This window comes from Acomys minous (assembly GCF_964271855.1).
Source record: "Acomys minous genome assembly, chromosome: 8".
Taxonomy (NCBI): Eukaryota; Metazoa; Chordata; class Mammalia; order Rodentia; family Muridae; genus Acomys; species Acomys minous.
This window is the reverse complement of record NC_140489.1, coordinates 126201963-126217174: the sequence shown is the minus strand read 5'-3', so window position 1 is coordinate 126217174 and position 15212 is coordinate 126201963. Positions and strand designations below refer to the sequence as shown.

The 15212-nt window shown below is 52.8% G+C and overlaps 1 protein-coding gene across 2 annotated transcripts in view; it reads right to left on the bottom strand.

Moving 5' to 3' along the window:
• The window catches only part of TLN1 (talin 1), a 32532-nt gene extending 17371 nt beyond the window's left edge, over positions 1-15161 (bottom strand). The window contains exons 1-19 of one of the 2 annotated variants that reach the window (XM_084791529.1): positions 15013-15161; positions 9262-9424; positions 8926-9023; positions 8486-8615; positions 8232-8384; positions 7912-8054; positions 7147-7274; positions 6432-6492; positions 5589-5693; positions 5244-5399; positions 3422-3523; positions 3214-3290; positions 2438-2618; positions 2173-2286; positions 1958-2066; positions 1539-1747; positions 1325-1423; positions 838-888; positions 167-334 (exon numbers count right to left, since the gene is read on the bottom strand). In XM_084791529.1, coding sequence (XP_084647655.1) covers positions 167-334; positions 838-888; positions 1325-1423; positions 1539-1747; positions 1958-2066; positions 2173-2286; positions 2438-2618; positions 3214-3290; positions 3422-3523; positions 5244-5399; positions 5589-5693; positions 6432-6492; positions 7147-7274; positions 7912-8054; positions 8232-8384; positions 8486-8615; positions 8926-9023; positions 9262-9391 — 2214 coding nt within the window. In that variant the 5' untranslated portion in view covers positions 9392-9424; positions 15013-15161. The remainder of the gene's footprint in view (positions 1-166; positions 335-837; positions 889-1324; positions 1424-1538; positions 1748-1957; positions 2067-2172; positions 2287-2437; positions 2619-3213; positions 3291-3421; positions 3524-5243; positions 5400-5588; positions 5694-6431; positions 6493-7146; positions 7275-7911; positions 8055-8231; positions 8385-8485; positions 8616-8925; positions 9024-9261; positions 9425-15012) is intronic. The other variant, XM_084791530.1, reaches the window with a different exon arrangement.
• Positions 15162-15212: the final 51 nt, after the last annotated feature.

Below are 15212 nucleotides of genomic sequence, written 5' to 3'. Positions count from 1 at the left end.
TTGCAGACATGTGGGCAGGAGAAAGAAGCCATGCAACGGGGTGTTTGTGTCTTCACAACAGTCACTGGGCGAGATGAGGAGGCCCCATGAGTCAGAGAGGAAATGAGATGTGTGAATGTGTGATGGTACTAGCCAGAGGCACAGGACACAGCAAATCTGGGCTCACCTTGGTACAGGCCACCAGTTGGGAAGTGGACAGGGCACACTGTGTAGCCGCAGCAATAACCTGGGTCTGAAGCCCTGAATCTTCTGTGCGCTGGGCTACACTCTTGGCCTTGAGGACCAGAGCAGCTGCGGCACTCGCCACTGCCTTTGCTAGTTGCATTAGAACATCCTGTGAGAGAAAAAGTGGCCAGCAAGATCTGAGCCTGAGCTTAGGGTCCATGGATGCTTCTCACAGGCGTAAGCGGCTTCATTATTCCCATGGACTCCAATCAGAGGACAGTATATGCAGAAGCATTCAGAACCTACCCCAACACCCTCTGCCTTGAGCACCCAGAAGGAGAGACCCTCACCGAGAACATACCCTCACCAAAGAGAAAGTCTACACCAAGGGAGAGACGCATGAGGCGGATACACTCGGACACTGACGGGGAGGAAGGAGTGGGCGGTACATGGGATGGGCGATTCATTGTCTCCATGCAAGGAGTCAACCTGCAGTCTTTTGAGCAAGGCCCTGTCCTACCCTATCTGATCTCCCTTCTCCAACCCTGCCAGGCTAGGCTGCCCCATCTCTCATCATGTCTGTCCCCTAGAAGGCTGAGGGAGAGGTGTGAAAGCGAGTGTATGCGGCTCAGAGAGGACCAAGCTGGGAAGGCCCAGGCCAGAGGCCGTTACCGTAGGGGATTCGGGGGGAGTTCGAGCCCCAGCCCCTCTGGGTACACACATCTGCATGGGAAATCCAGGATGGAAAGTCAGCTGTGGCAACTTGCCTAGGGTAGGGGGAGGGGCAGCTAGAGGAACAGCACCGTCAGTGTGGCAGAGGGTGTCTGAGACAGCTCAAAGCTGGGGCCATGACTATGACATCATCATCAGTGTGGCAGGGGGTGTCTGAGACAGCTCAAAGCTGGGGCCATGACTATGTACAGAGAAATCAGGGCTAAGATCATCATCATGAGGCCAAAGTGAACTAGGACATTATATGTGCATTTAGGGGTTCTGAATTCTCACCCCCAAGAGACTAGAAATCTCAGTATCATCCCTGGAAACAGGATCAGGCTGGTTTGGGCAGGCTAATTCACAGAAAGAGGGATTAAGATCTGGATTTCAAATCAGAGATTACCTCCTAGCAGTGGAGGTTCTGGGAGCTGGGTACATCACCAACCTGGAAGTGGGGGTCAGTGTCACTTTCCCCGATTTGCTGCAGCAGCTCCCCACTGGCCTGGCCCACGTTCCCAGCTGCCTGCAGCAGGTTCTGACGGGGCTGTGGAGAGGGGACTCCTGTCAGAAGCTGCTGATGCCTGGCCATGTGCCTGCAGGTCTCACGAGCTCCCAGGTCACACTTCCTCCACCCTCACCCCAACCTTGTGGGCCCTGACCTCAGCACTGGCTGGCTGAGCGCTACGGAGCAGCTCTGACACGGCCCCTGCAAGGCCCTTTGCTGCCTGCAGGAGGGGCCGGCCACTGCCGCCTTCATCCTCCAGCAGGGCAGCCAACAACTTCACCCCACGGGACATCTCCGTCAGGTTGGAGGAGATCGTGGTGACTGCACAGCCCACCGCAGTATAGTCTGTCTCCGCAGGGTCTCCTGAGAACAGGAAGTGGAGGAAGAACCGAGCTAGGATGGCGGGGGTGGGGGTGGGGTAGGGGAGGCAGCAATGCAGTTAGCCGTGTGTGTGCACTTCAGAGTGTATATGCACACAGCCTTGCACAGTGAGCTCAGGCAGTCACACGCGGAGTGGTCTGCACACTATGCTTGTACACACTCACTCTCCCAGCCCCTTCACGTCCAGCCTACCTGCTGTCAGGTTCACCACGGAGGCAGTGCCAGCTGTGATGGCGTCCACCTGGGAGTGGATCTCATGCTTTGATTCGTCCATCTTGTTCTTACGCCAAGCTTTGGAGGCCTGAGGGAAGAAGGCAAAACCTTAGGTCTGCTCTAGCTTAATTATCCCTCTCTGTTCCTTAGTCTCAGTTTGAAATCACTTGGTTTCATCTCTATCCCATACTCACAGCATCCTGGCCAAGAGGGGGCAGAGTATCGAAGTCATCCAGAGTAGCCTGGGCGGCCTGCACAGCCTGCATGCTGGAGTTAATGGTTCCAGTGAGCGCCTGCTGGGCTGAAGTCTAAAAGATAAGGGGAAGAGTAACTGAAACTGGAATTTAGAAGAAGGAGCACAGATAAAGCCAGAGGCTAGGGGGAAGGACCAAAGACTGCTCGGTCATGACACTTGGGAGAGGGACCCGGGCGCCACGGCAGAGGCGGCAGCACTCTTACCAAGGGCGGCATGTGTCCTCGGTGCATCTGGCCACTGGTAATCTGTTGCTGGGCAGGTGGCATGCTGCCCACTTGGAAGTTCTCAGGCCCAGAGGCCCCGGAGCGCATGATGGCGGGCAGAGCCACGGAGCCGTGCTCCACCTTCCCCACTCGGTTATACTGCTGCTGCAGGACCGTGGACCTGGTGACAGGGTGAGCACCCACAACCTCAGCAGGTCTAGGGCCTAGGGCAGGGCTTCTCAACCTGCCTAGTGCCGGGAGCCTTCAACATGGCTCCTCGTGCGTGGTGACCCCAGCCATAAAGTTAGTCACTACTACCTCCTAACTGTCACGCTGGTACTGTTATGAGTCGTAATGTAAACATCTGATATATAGGGCACATGATATGCGATACCCACAGGTCAGGAGAGAGCTGCTGATCAAAGGTTCATAAGGTCATATAGCCTGAGCCTAGTCAAAGACCCACGGGCTGGAGAAAAGGCTCAGTAGTTAAGAGCACCTGCTGCTCTCACAAGGACCAGCTTAGTCCTAGAACCCAAGTCTGACAGCTCACAACCACTGTTCTAGAGGACAAGGAAATCCAGTTCCAGGAACCCAATACCCTGTTCTGGCCTGAAAGCACCTGACTTCACCTACACAATTAAAAATAAAGCACATCTTTATAAAAGAAGAGAAAGTAAAGAACCATTCTAAGGATGTCCACCACCCAGTGACTCCCTACAGTCAATCCTTCCTTTCCCTACTCAAGGAGTGGCATCAGCCAACTCCCTTCCTACTTTTTAGGAGACACAGAGTCCTCCAACATAGTAGATTCTTCTTCTCCCTCCAGCCCAAAGTGGTCCTTGCTTTTTTTCTGTAAGAAGAAAAATGGAAGAAGAGTCGAGGCAGTTAAGTAGGAGGCAGTCAGCCATTTTTTAGAACTTGGGTCCTGTTTCTAGAGGGCTGGCTTGGAGGCCAAGGAGTGCTCAGACTGGGAGCACGCACCTTTTTAAGGATGATGTCAATGTAGCCGGCAATGAGCTGTGCGATCTGCTCGCCCTCAGTCGTCTGCACTGAGTAGTAGCCATCCTGGTAGTCTCCAAAGTCCTACAGTGACAAGGTGGGAGCTGAGCAGGGGACAAGGACCCACCCAGGGTGGAAATGGGCAGGAGAGACTCGAAGTCCCCTGATGTAGGTAACATCTATGCCGCAGCCCTCAGGAAGCTGGCCCACTAACTTTTGTATCTGCCTCTTTAGAGGGGATACTTTGCTTGAGCAGTGGCCTTTCTGCTACAGTTTCATACACACATGCACATGCCTTTAATCCCAGCACTCAGGAGGCAGAGGCAGGCTGGTCACTGTGAATTCGAGGCCAGCCTGGTCTACAACGCAAGTCCAGGACGGCCAAGGCTACACAGAGAAATCCTGTTTCAAAAACTAACAAACAAACCAAAAACAATACAAAACAAACAGAAGCTTTCTTTACTCCTCCCCAGAGGATACAACTGGGAGAACATCAGCATGTTTGTTACATGAGTGTCCTGGAGGTTGGCAAAGGGAAGGAAAGCAGAAAACCAGCATCTGCCGTTTCTATTGCCACCATCTGGCACTCAGTTGTCAATTCATAACCTCGGAACTGTAAGGCCGAGGGCAAGAGCTGCTGGAACAGGGGGGGCTTGTCCTTCTGCAGCTTTTCCTTACGTCCATACAACTTCTGCCTGCTGGCTAGACTACGTTCTGCCAGCTTGCTTTCCGTTTTTCTCCTTTTGAGACTGAATAGCACTGGATGGTCTGCTACTCGCCACTTACTCAAGCCTAGCCTCAAATTCACAGCAGTCCTCCCTGCTGCACCCTAAGTGCTGGGACTGTATGGGTGACTATGCCCAACTTGTTTTTCTTTTTCTTTTTTTAAAAAATATTTATTTATTTATTATTTATACATGTTCTGCTTGCGTCTGTGCCTGCCTGCCTGAAGAGGGAACCAGATCTCATTATAGATGGTTGTGAGTCACCACGTGGTTGCTGGGAATTTAACTCAGGGCCTTTGGAAGAACAGCCAGTGCTCTTAACGTCTGAGCCATCTCTCCAGCCCCCACTTGCTTTTCTTTAAAAAGAAAAAAAAAATCGGACTGAGTGTGGTGGCACACGCCTTTAATCCCAGTACTCGGGAGGCAGAAGCAGAGGCAGATGGATCACTGTGAGTTTGAGGCCAGCCTAGTTTACAAAGCGAGTCCAGGATAGCCAAAGCTAACACAGAGACCCTGTCTTGGAGGAAAAAAAAAAAAAAAGACTCAAAAACCGAAAACAAATAAAACAAACCAAAAGTTCTTTTTGTACTTATTTTGTGGCACTGGAGTTGAACCCCCATCTTTGGTATGCTAGGCAAAAGCCTTATCACTGAGGATACACTCCCCTGTGGTGGTTTGAATGAGATGCCACTCCCCCACCCCCCACCCCCATCTCAGGCATGTGAAGGCCACACCTGCCCCACTGTGATGGGGGATGGGCTTTCATCCTGCTAGAATCATGAGCCCACACAAACCCTTCCTTTTACGGGCTCTTTGGCCGTGCTGCTTTATCACAGCAATAGGAAGGTAGCAGCTCCGTCTCCAAGCCTCCGCTGAGTTTAAGAAGCATGCACATCACCCGTTCCACTCACACACCATCCACCTGCTGGAGCTCCTCTACCCACTCTAGCCTCCGCTTCTCACATACTTGGTTCTTTTCTCCAGAGCCATGCTCACTGCACCCCACCCTTCAAAGACCCCTGTACTTGCTCCTCTTGGACAATCCCAAAGCCCTTTCCCACTGGAATCCCAGCACCCACCAGAGTAAAGCTCTTGGGCGAGGCAGCCCAGCGTTTGATGTTGGTGAGGCTCCACTCCTGGATCACCTCCTTGGTCTTCTCATCCACACGCATCACACACTCCTTGGTGATGCCCAACAGCCTGGGCACTAGTTTATTCTTCCCCTTCATCTTTTCCTGTGAGACAGAAGTGGAGTTGGTGTTACAGAGGACGTGGCGGTAATGGAGGGCTGACTGACAGGACAAGCCTAAGAGGGACATTCTTGGGAACTGCTAGGAAAGATGAGGCTGCGTCAGAGGAATTCAGGGAGACAGGAAAGGACAAGAGTTAGACACACAGAAGGAAGTAAGAGGGTCAGAACCCACCTTGACTAGGAAGAAGGAGACGCCGTAAGTCTTGAGGGAACGGGCCAGCTTCACGTAGCGCACCTTGGCCTCAATCTCACTCATCGGCCCACAGTTCTTGTGTGCCTTCAAGCAGGGAACAGGGAAAGTTAGCAACCTGGGGACAGTGTTGCAGTGAAGGAGTCAAGCTGGGATGTTAGCTGCAACGACAGAGTATTACGGGCACACAGAAGGGTTAGGAAGGCAAGATGAGGAGGTGTGATGTGGGCTGGCTAAGGCGCAGAAGCAGCAACATAAGAAATATGGCTAAGAAACTCGGAGGCGTTCTGGAGACAGGACAAGGGAGTTAAGGAGGAGGAGGATCTGGGACCATCAAAGTTCAAAGAGGTGCTTGGGGCTGCGTATTCAGAGTGGGGATGACACGCTACAGATGGACAAAGATTACATTTCATAGTAGTTTCAGGTGTAATAGCCCCAGACACTCCTATCTGGCTTCCACAATGCAGGCACCATTACTCCACATTAGAGGCAAGGAACCACTGAGTTGAGCCAGGCATGGTAAGGAATACCCACAACCCCAATTTCAGAAGGCTGAGGTAAAAGGACTGCTGTGAGTCTGAGGCCAGCCTAGGCCTGAAATGAGAGACCTTGTCTCAAACTAAATGCAAAACCCAAAGGGGAAATCCCACAGCAAAACTGCTGACGAGCTGCCACTGAGACCCAAACCTTCTGCTTGCCTTGCATAAGACAGACGGGAGGACAGCTTGGAGGGCAGAAGTGAGGTGAGCAGAGACGGAGAGGAGGTGGTGGGCCACTCAGCAGCCAAGCTCCCAGGTTCCCAGACACTTCCCCTCCCCCATTCACCTGGAAGATCTTACGCTCTCCCTTCTGCTTCACATACTCCTTGGGCAGGAAGTCCTTCAGGCTATACCAGAAAAGGGAGGGTCAGCATGTGGTGACAGCACCAGGGGCCTGAGGGCCATGCGTGTGGGCCTAGAGGTCTGAGATGACTAGGACAGCATCATCTCTGAGGAGGACTGAGGGAATTGGTCTGCACTGGCTCATACGAGAGCTCCGGAGTGCTCTGTGCCTTCTGTGAGGAGGGGGCAGAGGAAACTGCAGCAGCAGGCTTAGTTTTCTAAGAAAGAAAGGGAGCCGAGAAGAGAGGACGCTCCCTAGAGGGATGACCATGCACTTAGGAACCTAAGAAAGGCTTGCTAAAGTCTTTGGATCCTGAGAAATACCAGTGAATGAGATCTGGGGAACCTTTTAATCTAAAGTTCCCCACAAGAAAAATGTCCTATTTTACTTTGGCTAATATAGCAAACTCTTTAGAGACTCTAAAACAATCAAACAATCAAAAACAAGCTACAGGGCAAAGGGCAGAGGACTGAACATTCACACACTGAGGGGCCAGTAGGAGAAAAAGGCGGCTGAAAGGGGGGTGACCTCTGGGTGTCAAATCTTCATACCTTGGAAGAGGAAATGGGGGGAAAAGGCTTGGGGTACAGACAGGCTATCTGGGTCACATGGTAGGGGGCCCCAAGCCATTGACAGGGTGTAGGTGTGGGTCACTTACTCAAGGAAGCCAGGCTTGTGCTTCTGCTCACTGTGAGGTCCAAACTGGATCTGGCATTGGAAGCCTGCAAACTCACAGGCCTTGTCAAAGGAGACAGGGTGGGAGCCATTCAGGATGTCATCTCGTGCCTGGAGAACACGGAGGGAACAAATGTACAGATGCAGAGCTATCCTTGTAGTCTCTGCTCTGCCCTACGGATGCAGGGCTATCCCTGTAGACCCTGCCCTGCCCTATGGATGCAGGGCTATCCTTGTAGTCTCTGCTCTGCCCTACGGATGCAGGGCTATCCCTGTAGACCCTGCCCTGCCCTACGGATGCAGGGCTATCCCTGTAGTCTCTGCTCTGCCCTATGGATGCAGGGCTATCCCTGTAGTCTCTGCTCTGCCCTATGGATGCAGGGCTATCCCTGTAGTCTCTGCCCTGCCCTACAGATGCTGGGCTATCCCTGTAGACCCTGCTCTGCCCTATGGATGCAGGGCTATCCCTGTAGTCTCTGCCCTGCCCTACGGATGCTGGGCTATCCCTGTAGTCTCTGCCCTGCCCTACGGATGCAGGGCTATCCCTGTAGTCTCTGCTCTGCCCTACGGATGCAGGGCTATCCCTGTAGACCCTGCTCTGCCCTATGGATGCAGGGCTATCCCTGTAGACCCTGCTCTGCCCTATGGATGCAGGGCTATCCCTGTAGTCTCTGCCCTGCCCTACGGATGCTGGGCTATCCCTGTAGACCCTGCCCTGTCCCCCACCCCCAGCCAACTCTTCCCATACCTGCACATAAAGGAGGTTCAGCTGCACAGGGTCCCGGGAATCCACATTCTGGTCTGAGTAGAAGAACTTTCTCCGCAGCAGCAGCGTCTCATGTTCTTCCACTCCCTGTTCCCTCAGTGTCCGCCCATGGTCCAGCCAGTTCACTGGAACACAGAGTACCCTTGGCACCAACCCCACAGGGCTCCTTGCTGCCTAGTGTCTGGGTTTTCACTTCTTCACCACCTGCCCTTCCTCATCACTCCATGACTTGGGGTAAACAGGAAATAAATGGCTGCCCTCATCTCTTCTACGCGTCCAAGGACCCTTCTACTTCTGCTTACACTCGTCATCTGTGTGCAGTTTCTGCTTTAGTTTTTCCATCTTCTTTTCATCTCGCAACAGAGTCTTGTCTTTTCTTAGGGTCCCTGTCCCCTCGTCCTTCTTTTCCTCCATCAGCTCTCGAACCAGTGAATATTCATCATGGTTGGTAATGCCTAGGGGATGGGGATGGCTTGGTGAGCTCCTCAATCACAAAAGCCTTCTGACAGAGTCGGGACCTCCCGGGCCAGGCCTTTGCCCTACCAAGACCCCTTACCAATTCGGGCACAGATAGTCATGAGCATGTCAGTGACCGTCTTGGAGTCGTCCACCATGATCGTCTTCACGGTTCCATCTAACATGCGGATCTTCAGGGGTCTCTGTTTTTTTCTGTACTCCATGGTGTCCTGTTGGAGCAGGGAGAGATGGTTGGCACCTATTCCAACTAGTTCACTTTACACAGCCAAGGAGAAGGAAGGAGATGACTGAATGGAAGGCTACGGTGGCTCATCCAAAAGGAGGGTGTGTTTTGACTGCCTGACAGGGAAAGCCACATGGGTATGCAGGGAGTGTGCTGGCCTGGCGTGTGCAAAGCCCAGGGTTAGGGAAGGAACTAGGGCAAAAGAGGAAGAGGAAGATGGGCAGAGACCAGTATGGGTTAGCAGGTAGTGAGATAGTGGTCGAAGATGGGGGTGGTCACTGATGGGAGATACTCACCCCATTTCGGAGCATGTAGTAGTCCAGGGCTTTCCCAGCCTCTAGCCATATACCTTTTTTGGGGTCATCATCTGACAGAAATAGTCCAAAGTCGCTGGCTAGAAAAAAAGGTGGATCACCTCAGACTTACACCTCCACCAAACAGCCACACCACTGCCTCTGTAAACTATTTTCTCCATGACCTTGGACTTGAAGAGGAGAGGAAACCTTGGAGTCCAGGCCTGAGAGGCGAGGGGACACCGCCTCAAGACCAGGAGCTGAGATCAAGGGGTGGAAGATTTCTGTGTCACAACCCCCCCTCAGTCCCCCGCCCGCCACCTAGGCAGCCAGACTCACGAGGGCCAGCCACGGCCTCTGGGATCCGCTCCCGAATTATGCGGCAGGCGTCATACACCATGGTGGACGGCTCAAACTGCATCGTCTTCACGACATTCCCAATGCTGATCTTCAGCGAAAGCGCAACCATGGCGGCGGCTTCTGCTCTTCAGCCTGGTTATACCTGGCCAGTGGCACCAGAGCGTTAGAATATATCCTCACTGGCGTCCCAGAGAGAGGAAGAGAGCGGACTTTTTTTTGTTTTGTTTTGTTTCTGTTTTTCGAGACAGGGTTTCTCTGTGTAGCCATGGCTGTCCTGGGGACTCCCTTTGTAGACCAGGCTGGCCTCAGACTCACAGCGATCCGCCTGCCTCTGCTTCCCGAGTGCTGGGATTAAAGGCGCGCACCACACCAGTCTTCCAAAGAGAGGACTTTTAAGGCACTCACGGCAGCAGAGTAGTAGGCTGTTTGTCCTATTTAATACTTTCAAAAGGTGAAAGACAGCTAGTCTTCACCATTTAAGACATCCCAGAGAGAGGCTGGCCTCTAGAGTACAATAGCAGGCCTGAAATGCAGTGTCACCTGAGGACACTGTCTAGCCTGTACCACTGGAATTTGCTTTCTGGTTCTAAGTGCCTCTTGTTCCTGCTCACCTTTTTTTCCTACCCCGCCTCTGCTTGTTTTTTACTTTTCTGGGGTCAGTTTTTCCCTTTGTCTCCTATTCTGCCCTGGGATTTTCAGAGTGCTGTCCTGACCCAGCACGTGACCTTCCTTCTCAGAGCTTCTGCTTTCTTCTTGGCAAAAATGCAGAATCCCAGGGCTTCTGACTCCTGCAAGCAGCCTGTCGCTAGCACACCAGGGTCCTGCTCTCTTCTACCCTGAACGGTACATGCAGGGTCTCCCAGTGAGCTGTGCAGTCAAGGCAGCACTATGATTCTCTGTCTAGGAGGCTCTGAAATGACCCTGGAGAGGAGAAAGTTTCAATGCCATCAAGACAAGGAGCCGAGACTTTTAAACTCAGTCGGCGGTCCTTCTAAGTCACCAAGTTGATACTCAAGTCTTACGGTAGCGCTCATGTGCTCTCTTCATTAAGCCCTCCTCAGACAGCTCTCCGTCTTCACTAGGCACCTAGTGCACCTCACCATTTGAAACTCCAGCTCCCATTTTCCTCTACCTTCCAGCCACTGCTTCTCAGTGGGCTAAAGAAGCCACCATGAGCAGCAGGGTGAAACAGGACCAGGAGGACAGTTCTGCCCGGCGCCTGATGATGTGGCCCAGTGCACTACGGGATTAGTATCTCTTAACCAAGAAAGGCAGGGAATGCAGCTTCCCAGTCCCCACCTGGAAAACTTGCTAGGCTGAGTTGGGTAAGCAGGACTAGGGGTAAAAGGTGGTAACCAGGCGGGTGTCACCATATAGAAGGCATCTGAGACCCAGGTAAGTCAGAAAGGGCAGAGAGAGGATAATGAGGTTGGGAGAGATGGGTCGGGAGAGTTCAAAGCCTTGATAGAAAGCAGACACAGATGGAGGAAATACCAGGATCAATGGCTAGGAGAAAGTTTCTGAGCATATACACAGTCCAGGACTGCAAAAGAAAAGTAGCAGAGCTCGCTCTCCATTACCCCCGTCAGAGGACCCTCCCAACCTCCTCCATCCCACCTCTCTGCCCTCCTCATTTCCCAGTGGCGGGGCAGACCTGGCTGTGGGAGCGTGAGGGCTGGAGGGTCAGAGAAGCAGAGTCTGGGGAGCCGGAGCAGGACTGGAAGGGCGCTCAGCCTAGGCTGAAGTTGCATGTGTGCCCCGCTGCCCCCACTTCCTCCGGACGTAAGGATCCCCACTTCTTCCTCTGCTGAGACCCTGATAAGGGAGTTGAGTCATGCCTGCCCTAACCTCTAGGCTATCCATACGATTAAGTGGGAGAGAAGGAAGTCAAGGCATTGGACATCGGGTGGCAAAGGACAAGACCCCTGGAACTATGAGTAGACGCTCCCCGTCCTGATCTGAGAACTCTGGTCCCTTTTTATCATGTTTTATGAACAGCAACAACACCCCCCCCAAGTCCCCCTCCCAGAGAACTCCTCCTCCCTCAATACATTCCTGAGATGCATTCCAGAGGCATTGGGCAATTGGGGGGGGGGGAGTGGAGTACAGGAGGTCAAATCCCAGCAAGGAATGGAATGCAAGTATACCAGGACTGAGGAATTTTGGGGTATATGGGGGAATATCATCAGTGCAGGTACCTTCAAGAGGGAACTGCAGAAAGATAGGGAGTTACAGAAGAGGGCAAAGGGAGAGAGAAAGCCGAGACAGAGTCAGAATGTAAGAGGGTTGGGGGAATAACACTCAGTCTGTTACCAAATTTGGCCTCTGAGTCCTCAACCACTGGGAGGGGGGAGGGGTTTGTGGGTGAGACTGACATATCCGGCCTCGGGCTGCTGGAGGCTCATTTAGGGCTGGACAGGGCAGCTGAAGGGCTGGACCTGACTTCCTCCAACACAATCTCCATATCCATACACGTATTTTCATTCTTCACCGAGGCGCCTAGACACAGGACTCTTTGCCACAAAACTACCTGCTGCCTCTACATGGATCTGAACTTGGGTTCACGGCCCCTACAAAAGATCTATCTTCTTGTAGGTACCACATGACACACACTATTTCTCCGCCAGTGCACCAGGCCCCGACGCCCAGGTCCCTGATATCTCCCCTTCTGTTATGCACACGTTTTCCCTCCATGCGTTCTTTGAGGGCCTGTTGTGGGAAGGCCCTCGGCCAAACTTTCAGTGGCTGGGACCCAAGATGAATCAGACCTAGACTTTGCTTTCTGTAGGTTGCAAGCCTTCCAGGTGGGTGGATAAGCTAAATAAAGAGTTACAACAGAGGGCAGGATGTGAAAAGAGCCAAAACATGTATGGTCAGAAAAGAGATCCCTTTAGGTTAGGGAAGTGGCAGTGAAAAGCATCCATGAAAGGTATCATTTGAAGTTAGGATTTTAAAACCATGAAGATAATGAAAAGTAATAATGGTTTGTCATTTATTGACTATAATTGCATTGTATACATAATTTCAGTTAATCCTTACAACAACCTTGCAAGGTAGGTGTTGGTATTTCCATGTTTACAGATAAGGAAACCCAGGCTCAAGAATGTTAAAATACTTTTCCAAAGTTCTTGTCCGAACAGTAAGTTGTGAAGCCAAAATCCGGACCCAGGTCTCTCTGCCTCCAAAGCCAAGCTCTCTCCATTAGGTCTGCTGAAGACGAGTCAAAGGTGGTGTCCCAGGCAGAGAGAATAGCATTAGCAAAGGCGGAGAAGCAGGAAATCGTGGAGGAACATTCAGGAAAGTGAGTAGGCAAAGCTGGCTGAAGCACAGGGCACCTGCAAGGGAGCAGTGGTGGGCAAGTCAGGGTTAAGATCGAAAGGCAAAAGCCGAGAGAGGAGATGGGAGGTGTGTGTGGGGGGTCAAGGCAGCTAAGAACAGGGGCATCCCCAGAACTGGATTTGAGCGCAACTTTGGGGCCAAGTTAGGAGGAGATCGTGTTAGTACAGGAGACTATAAAGCAGAGTGGAAGCTGTGTGGAGAGGAGCTGCCACTGAGAAGAAAGGCACACTGATGCCTGAGCCTCTTCTGTCAGCTTCCTGTGCCCCGCAGCCATGCACTGGCAAGACAGCATCAGGGTTAGTAAAACCAGCAGGGGAGGGGTGGGGCTAGGCTAGGGTGGGACGTGGGGGGGGGTGCAGCTTCGGGGAAAGAGGGATGCCCTGAGGTGGTGTCTGTAGGTGGGGTTACTGACATGATCAGGCTGTGACTGGGGATGACTGGGGGTTAAAAAACAAAAAGACTGGAAAGGAGATGGTAGGAAACAGACACTTCTGGTGAGCAGGCGAGCAACTGAGCCACGTGGGGAAGAAGGAAGATTCTGTGGACGGTGACTAAACTTGGGGAAGGACAAGAGTGAGGTCAGAGGCCAGGTCAGGAGTTCCAGAAGAGCTAGGGATGTGGTAAGTGGCTAAATTAGGCTGGGGTGGGAGTAGTGAAGGGACGCTGACAAGTGTTTAAGTAACCCTGGACTTGGGAGGAGGGGCAGCGTTGGGCAGATCCAGTGGTTGAATCAGGCTGGGCAGGGGATAGCGCTGTGGTCAGTGGCAGGGTCAAGTTAGGAGTGACATGGGGGTGTGGTCAGTGGCCTGGCTGGGCGTGGGATCAGCAAGACCCAGTTTCCTCTTTGGGTATCATTTCCTCTTTTCCGCTGGGGAGTGGGGGAAGGGGATCTACAACTGGACCTAGAAGTTAAAGGCAGTTCAGAGGCCAAGGGGACACACAGCAAGAGCTGGGGGGCAGGGGAAGGGTGCTCAGTAGGTGACCGGGTGGCATGCAGGTATGAGATAGTGCTCTGTGATGATGCGAAAGCTTAGGTCTGAGGGACAGAAGCTAAAGGAGGATGTGTAAGAGATGGGGAAAGAGAGTGGGAAACGGAGGGTTAAGATGAACAACAGGAAAAGCGCTAAAAGACCAAGAAAGTATCTATAGTATAAAAGGTGTGCAGCATAGGGCCATGGAGGGCTGAGAGGCGGAGGGACGCTGTGGAGTTCAACTGTCAGAACCCAGTTGACAACAGTGTTTCCTTGGTCAGCTTCTCCCTCAGTCACGGGCCTCCTCTTCCCTACCTAGCCTTCCTCACTCATGACTAGATCTTGTCTGACTCCTGGGTCTCTTTCCATTTTCCCACCTCCCACCTAGTGCACAGCACAGTCCGGATAACCCTCAGAAAGCCGGAGTCCCAGATGCTGGCAGTTCCAGCTGAAGTCCAGGCCTCTGGCCTGAAGTTAGCCTGTCACCTCTTTGGGTAAAAGAAGCCTGTGTGATTACACAGGAATGAGAGACCTCGCCAGAAAACAAAGGCGGCTACTTGCTGCCAGCCTCTTAAATGTTACCTGTTCAACCGTAGCTGCCACCTCAATCCCCAACGGTGCCACCAAATCCCTAACATTAGTCCTGACTTTGGTGTGTTTCCGAATTCACTGTCCTTTGAAATTCATCCCTTTCCTAGCAGACACTCATACATAATAATTTAGTTGTTTTTTTTTAACTCTAGGCCCAGATCCCCCAACCCTAAATACTGACCCCTAATCCCAAAGCTCACTTCTAACTTGCTTCCTAATTCACCTCTTCACTGTTTATTCTTAATACTGACCGCGACAACGGCCTTTAGTCCCTAAAACGGGCTTCTAAGCCAATTCCCGTTGTTGATCCTTAAACCCGACCCTGTACTCTGACTTGCGCTGCTCGGTCCGCAAAACAAAATAACTGACCTCAATCTAAATGTCACACACGCGAAGCCGACTTGACTCACCATGCAGCTAAAGTTTTAAAGGTGGTCCAGCTCTTTCAACTTCTAAAGGGACCCTTGCTTCCTTCCTAAACCCGGCCGCGCCTAACCCCAAACTCACCCAAAGCTTTTCCTAACCATAGACTCACTGATCGGCTAGCACCAAAGCCCATCCCCGCCCAGTGCCCCACAGCCATCCCATTCCTACGCCTTCCTCCCCAAAAACCTAGCCGAGACAGAGAACTGCCTACTCCCACGAACGAAAAGGGCCTGCCACTTGCCATACGGCTAGCTTACTTCCAAACCCAAACCGAAACGCACTGGGAGACGCTGACCTCCCCAACCGGACCGGACACAGGATGTGCAGGAGGATTGGGGGGGGGGCCCGCCCGCCCCGCCCGCCGCCCCACCTAGAAGCTCGGGCCCAGCCCGCCCCGGCCTACCTGCGCTGCCCGGCTCTGCGCCCCGCCCGCCGGCCCGCTACCCTGCTTGTTCTCCCGGTCGCTCGCGGGGCTCCGGCCTCGCCCTCCCTTTCGACACTCTTGGTCCACTTCCGTCCTGGAGACGTTTCCCCCACCCGCCGGCGGCGCCCTGGGCCCGCGCTCTATGGTCGCCGAGACCGCAGGAAGCTGCTCTGGCTTTC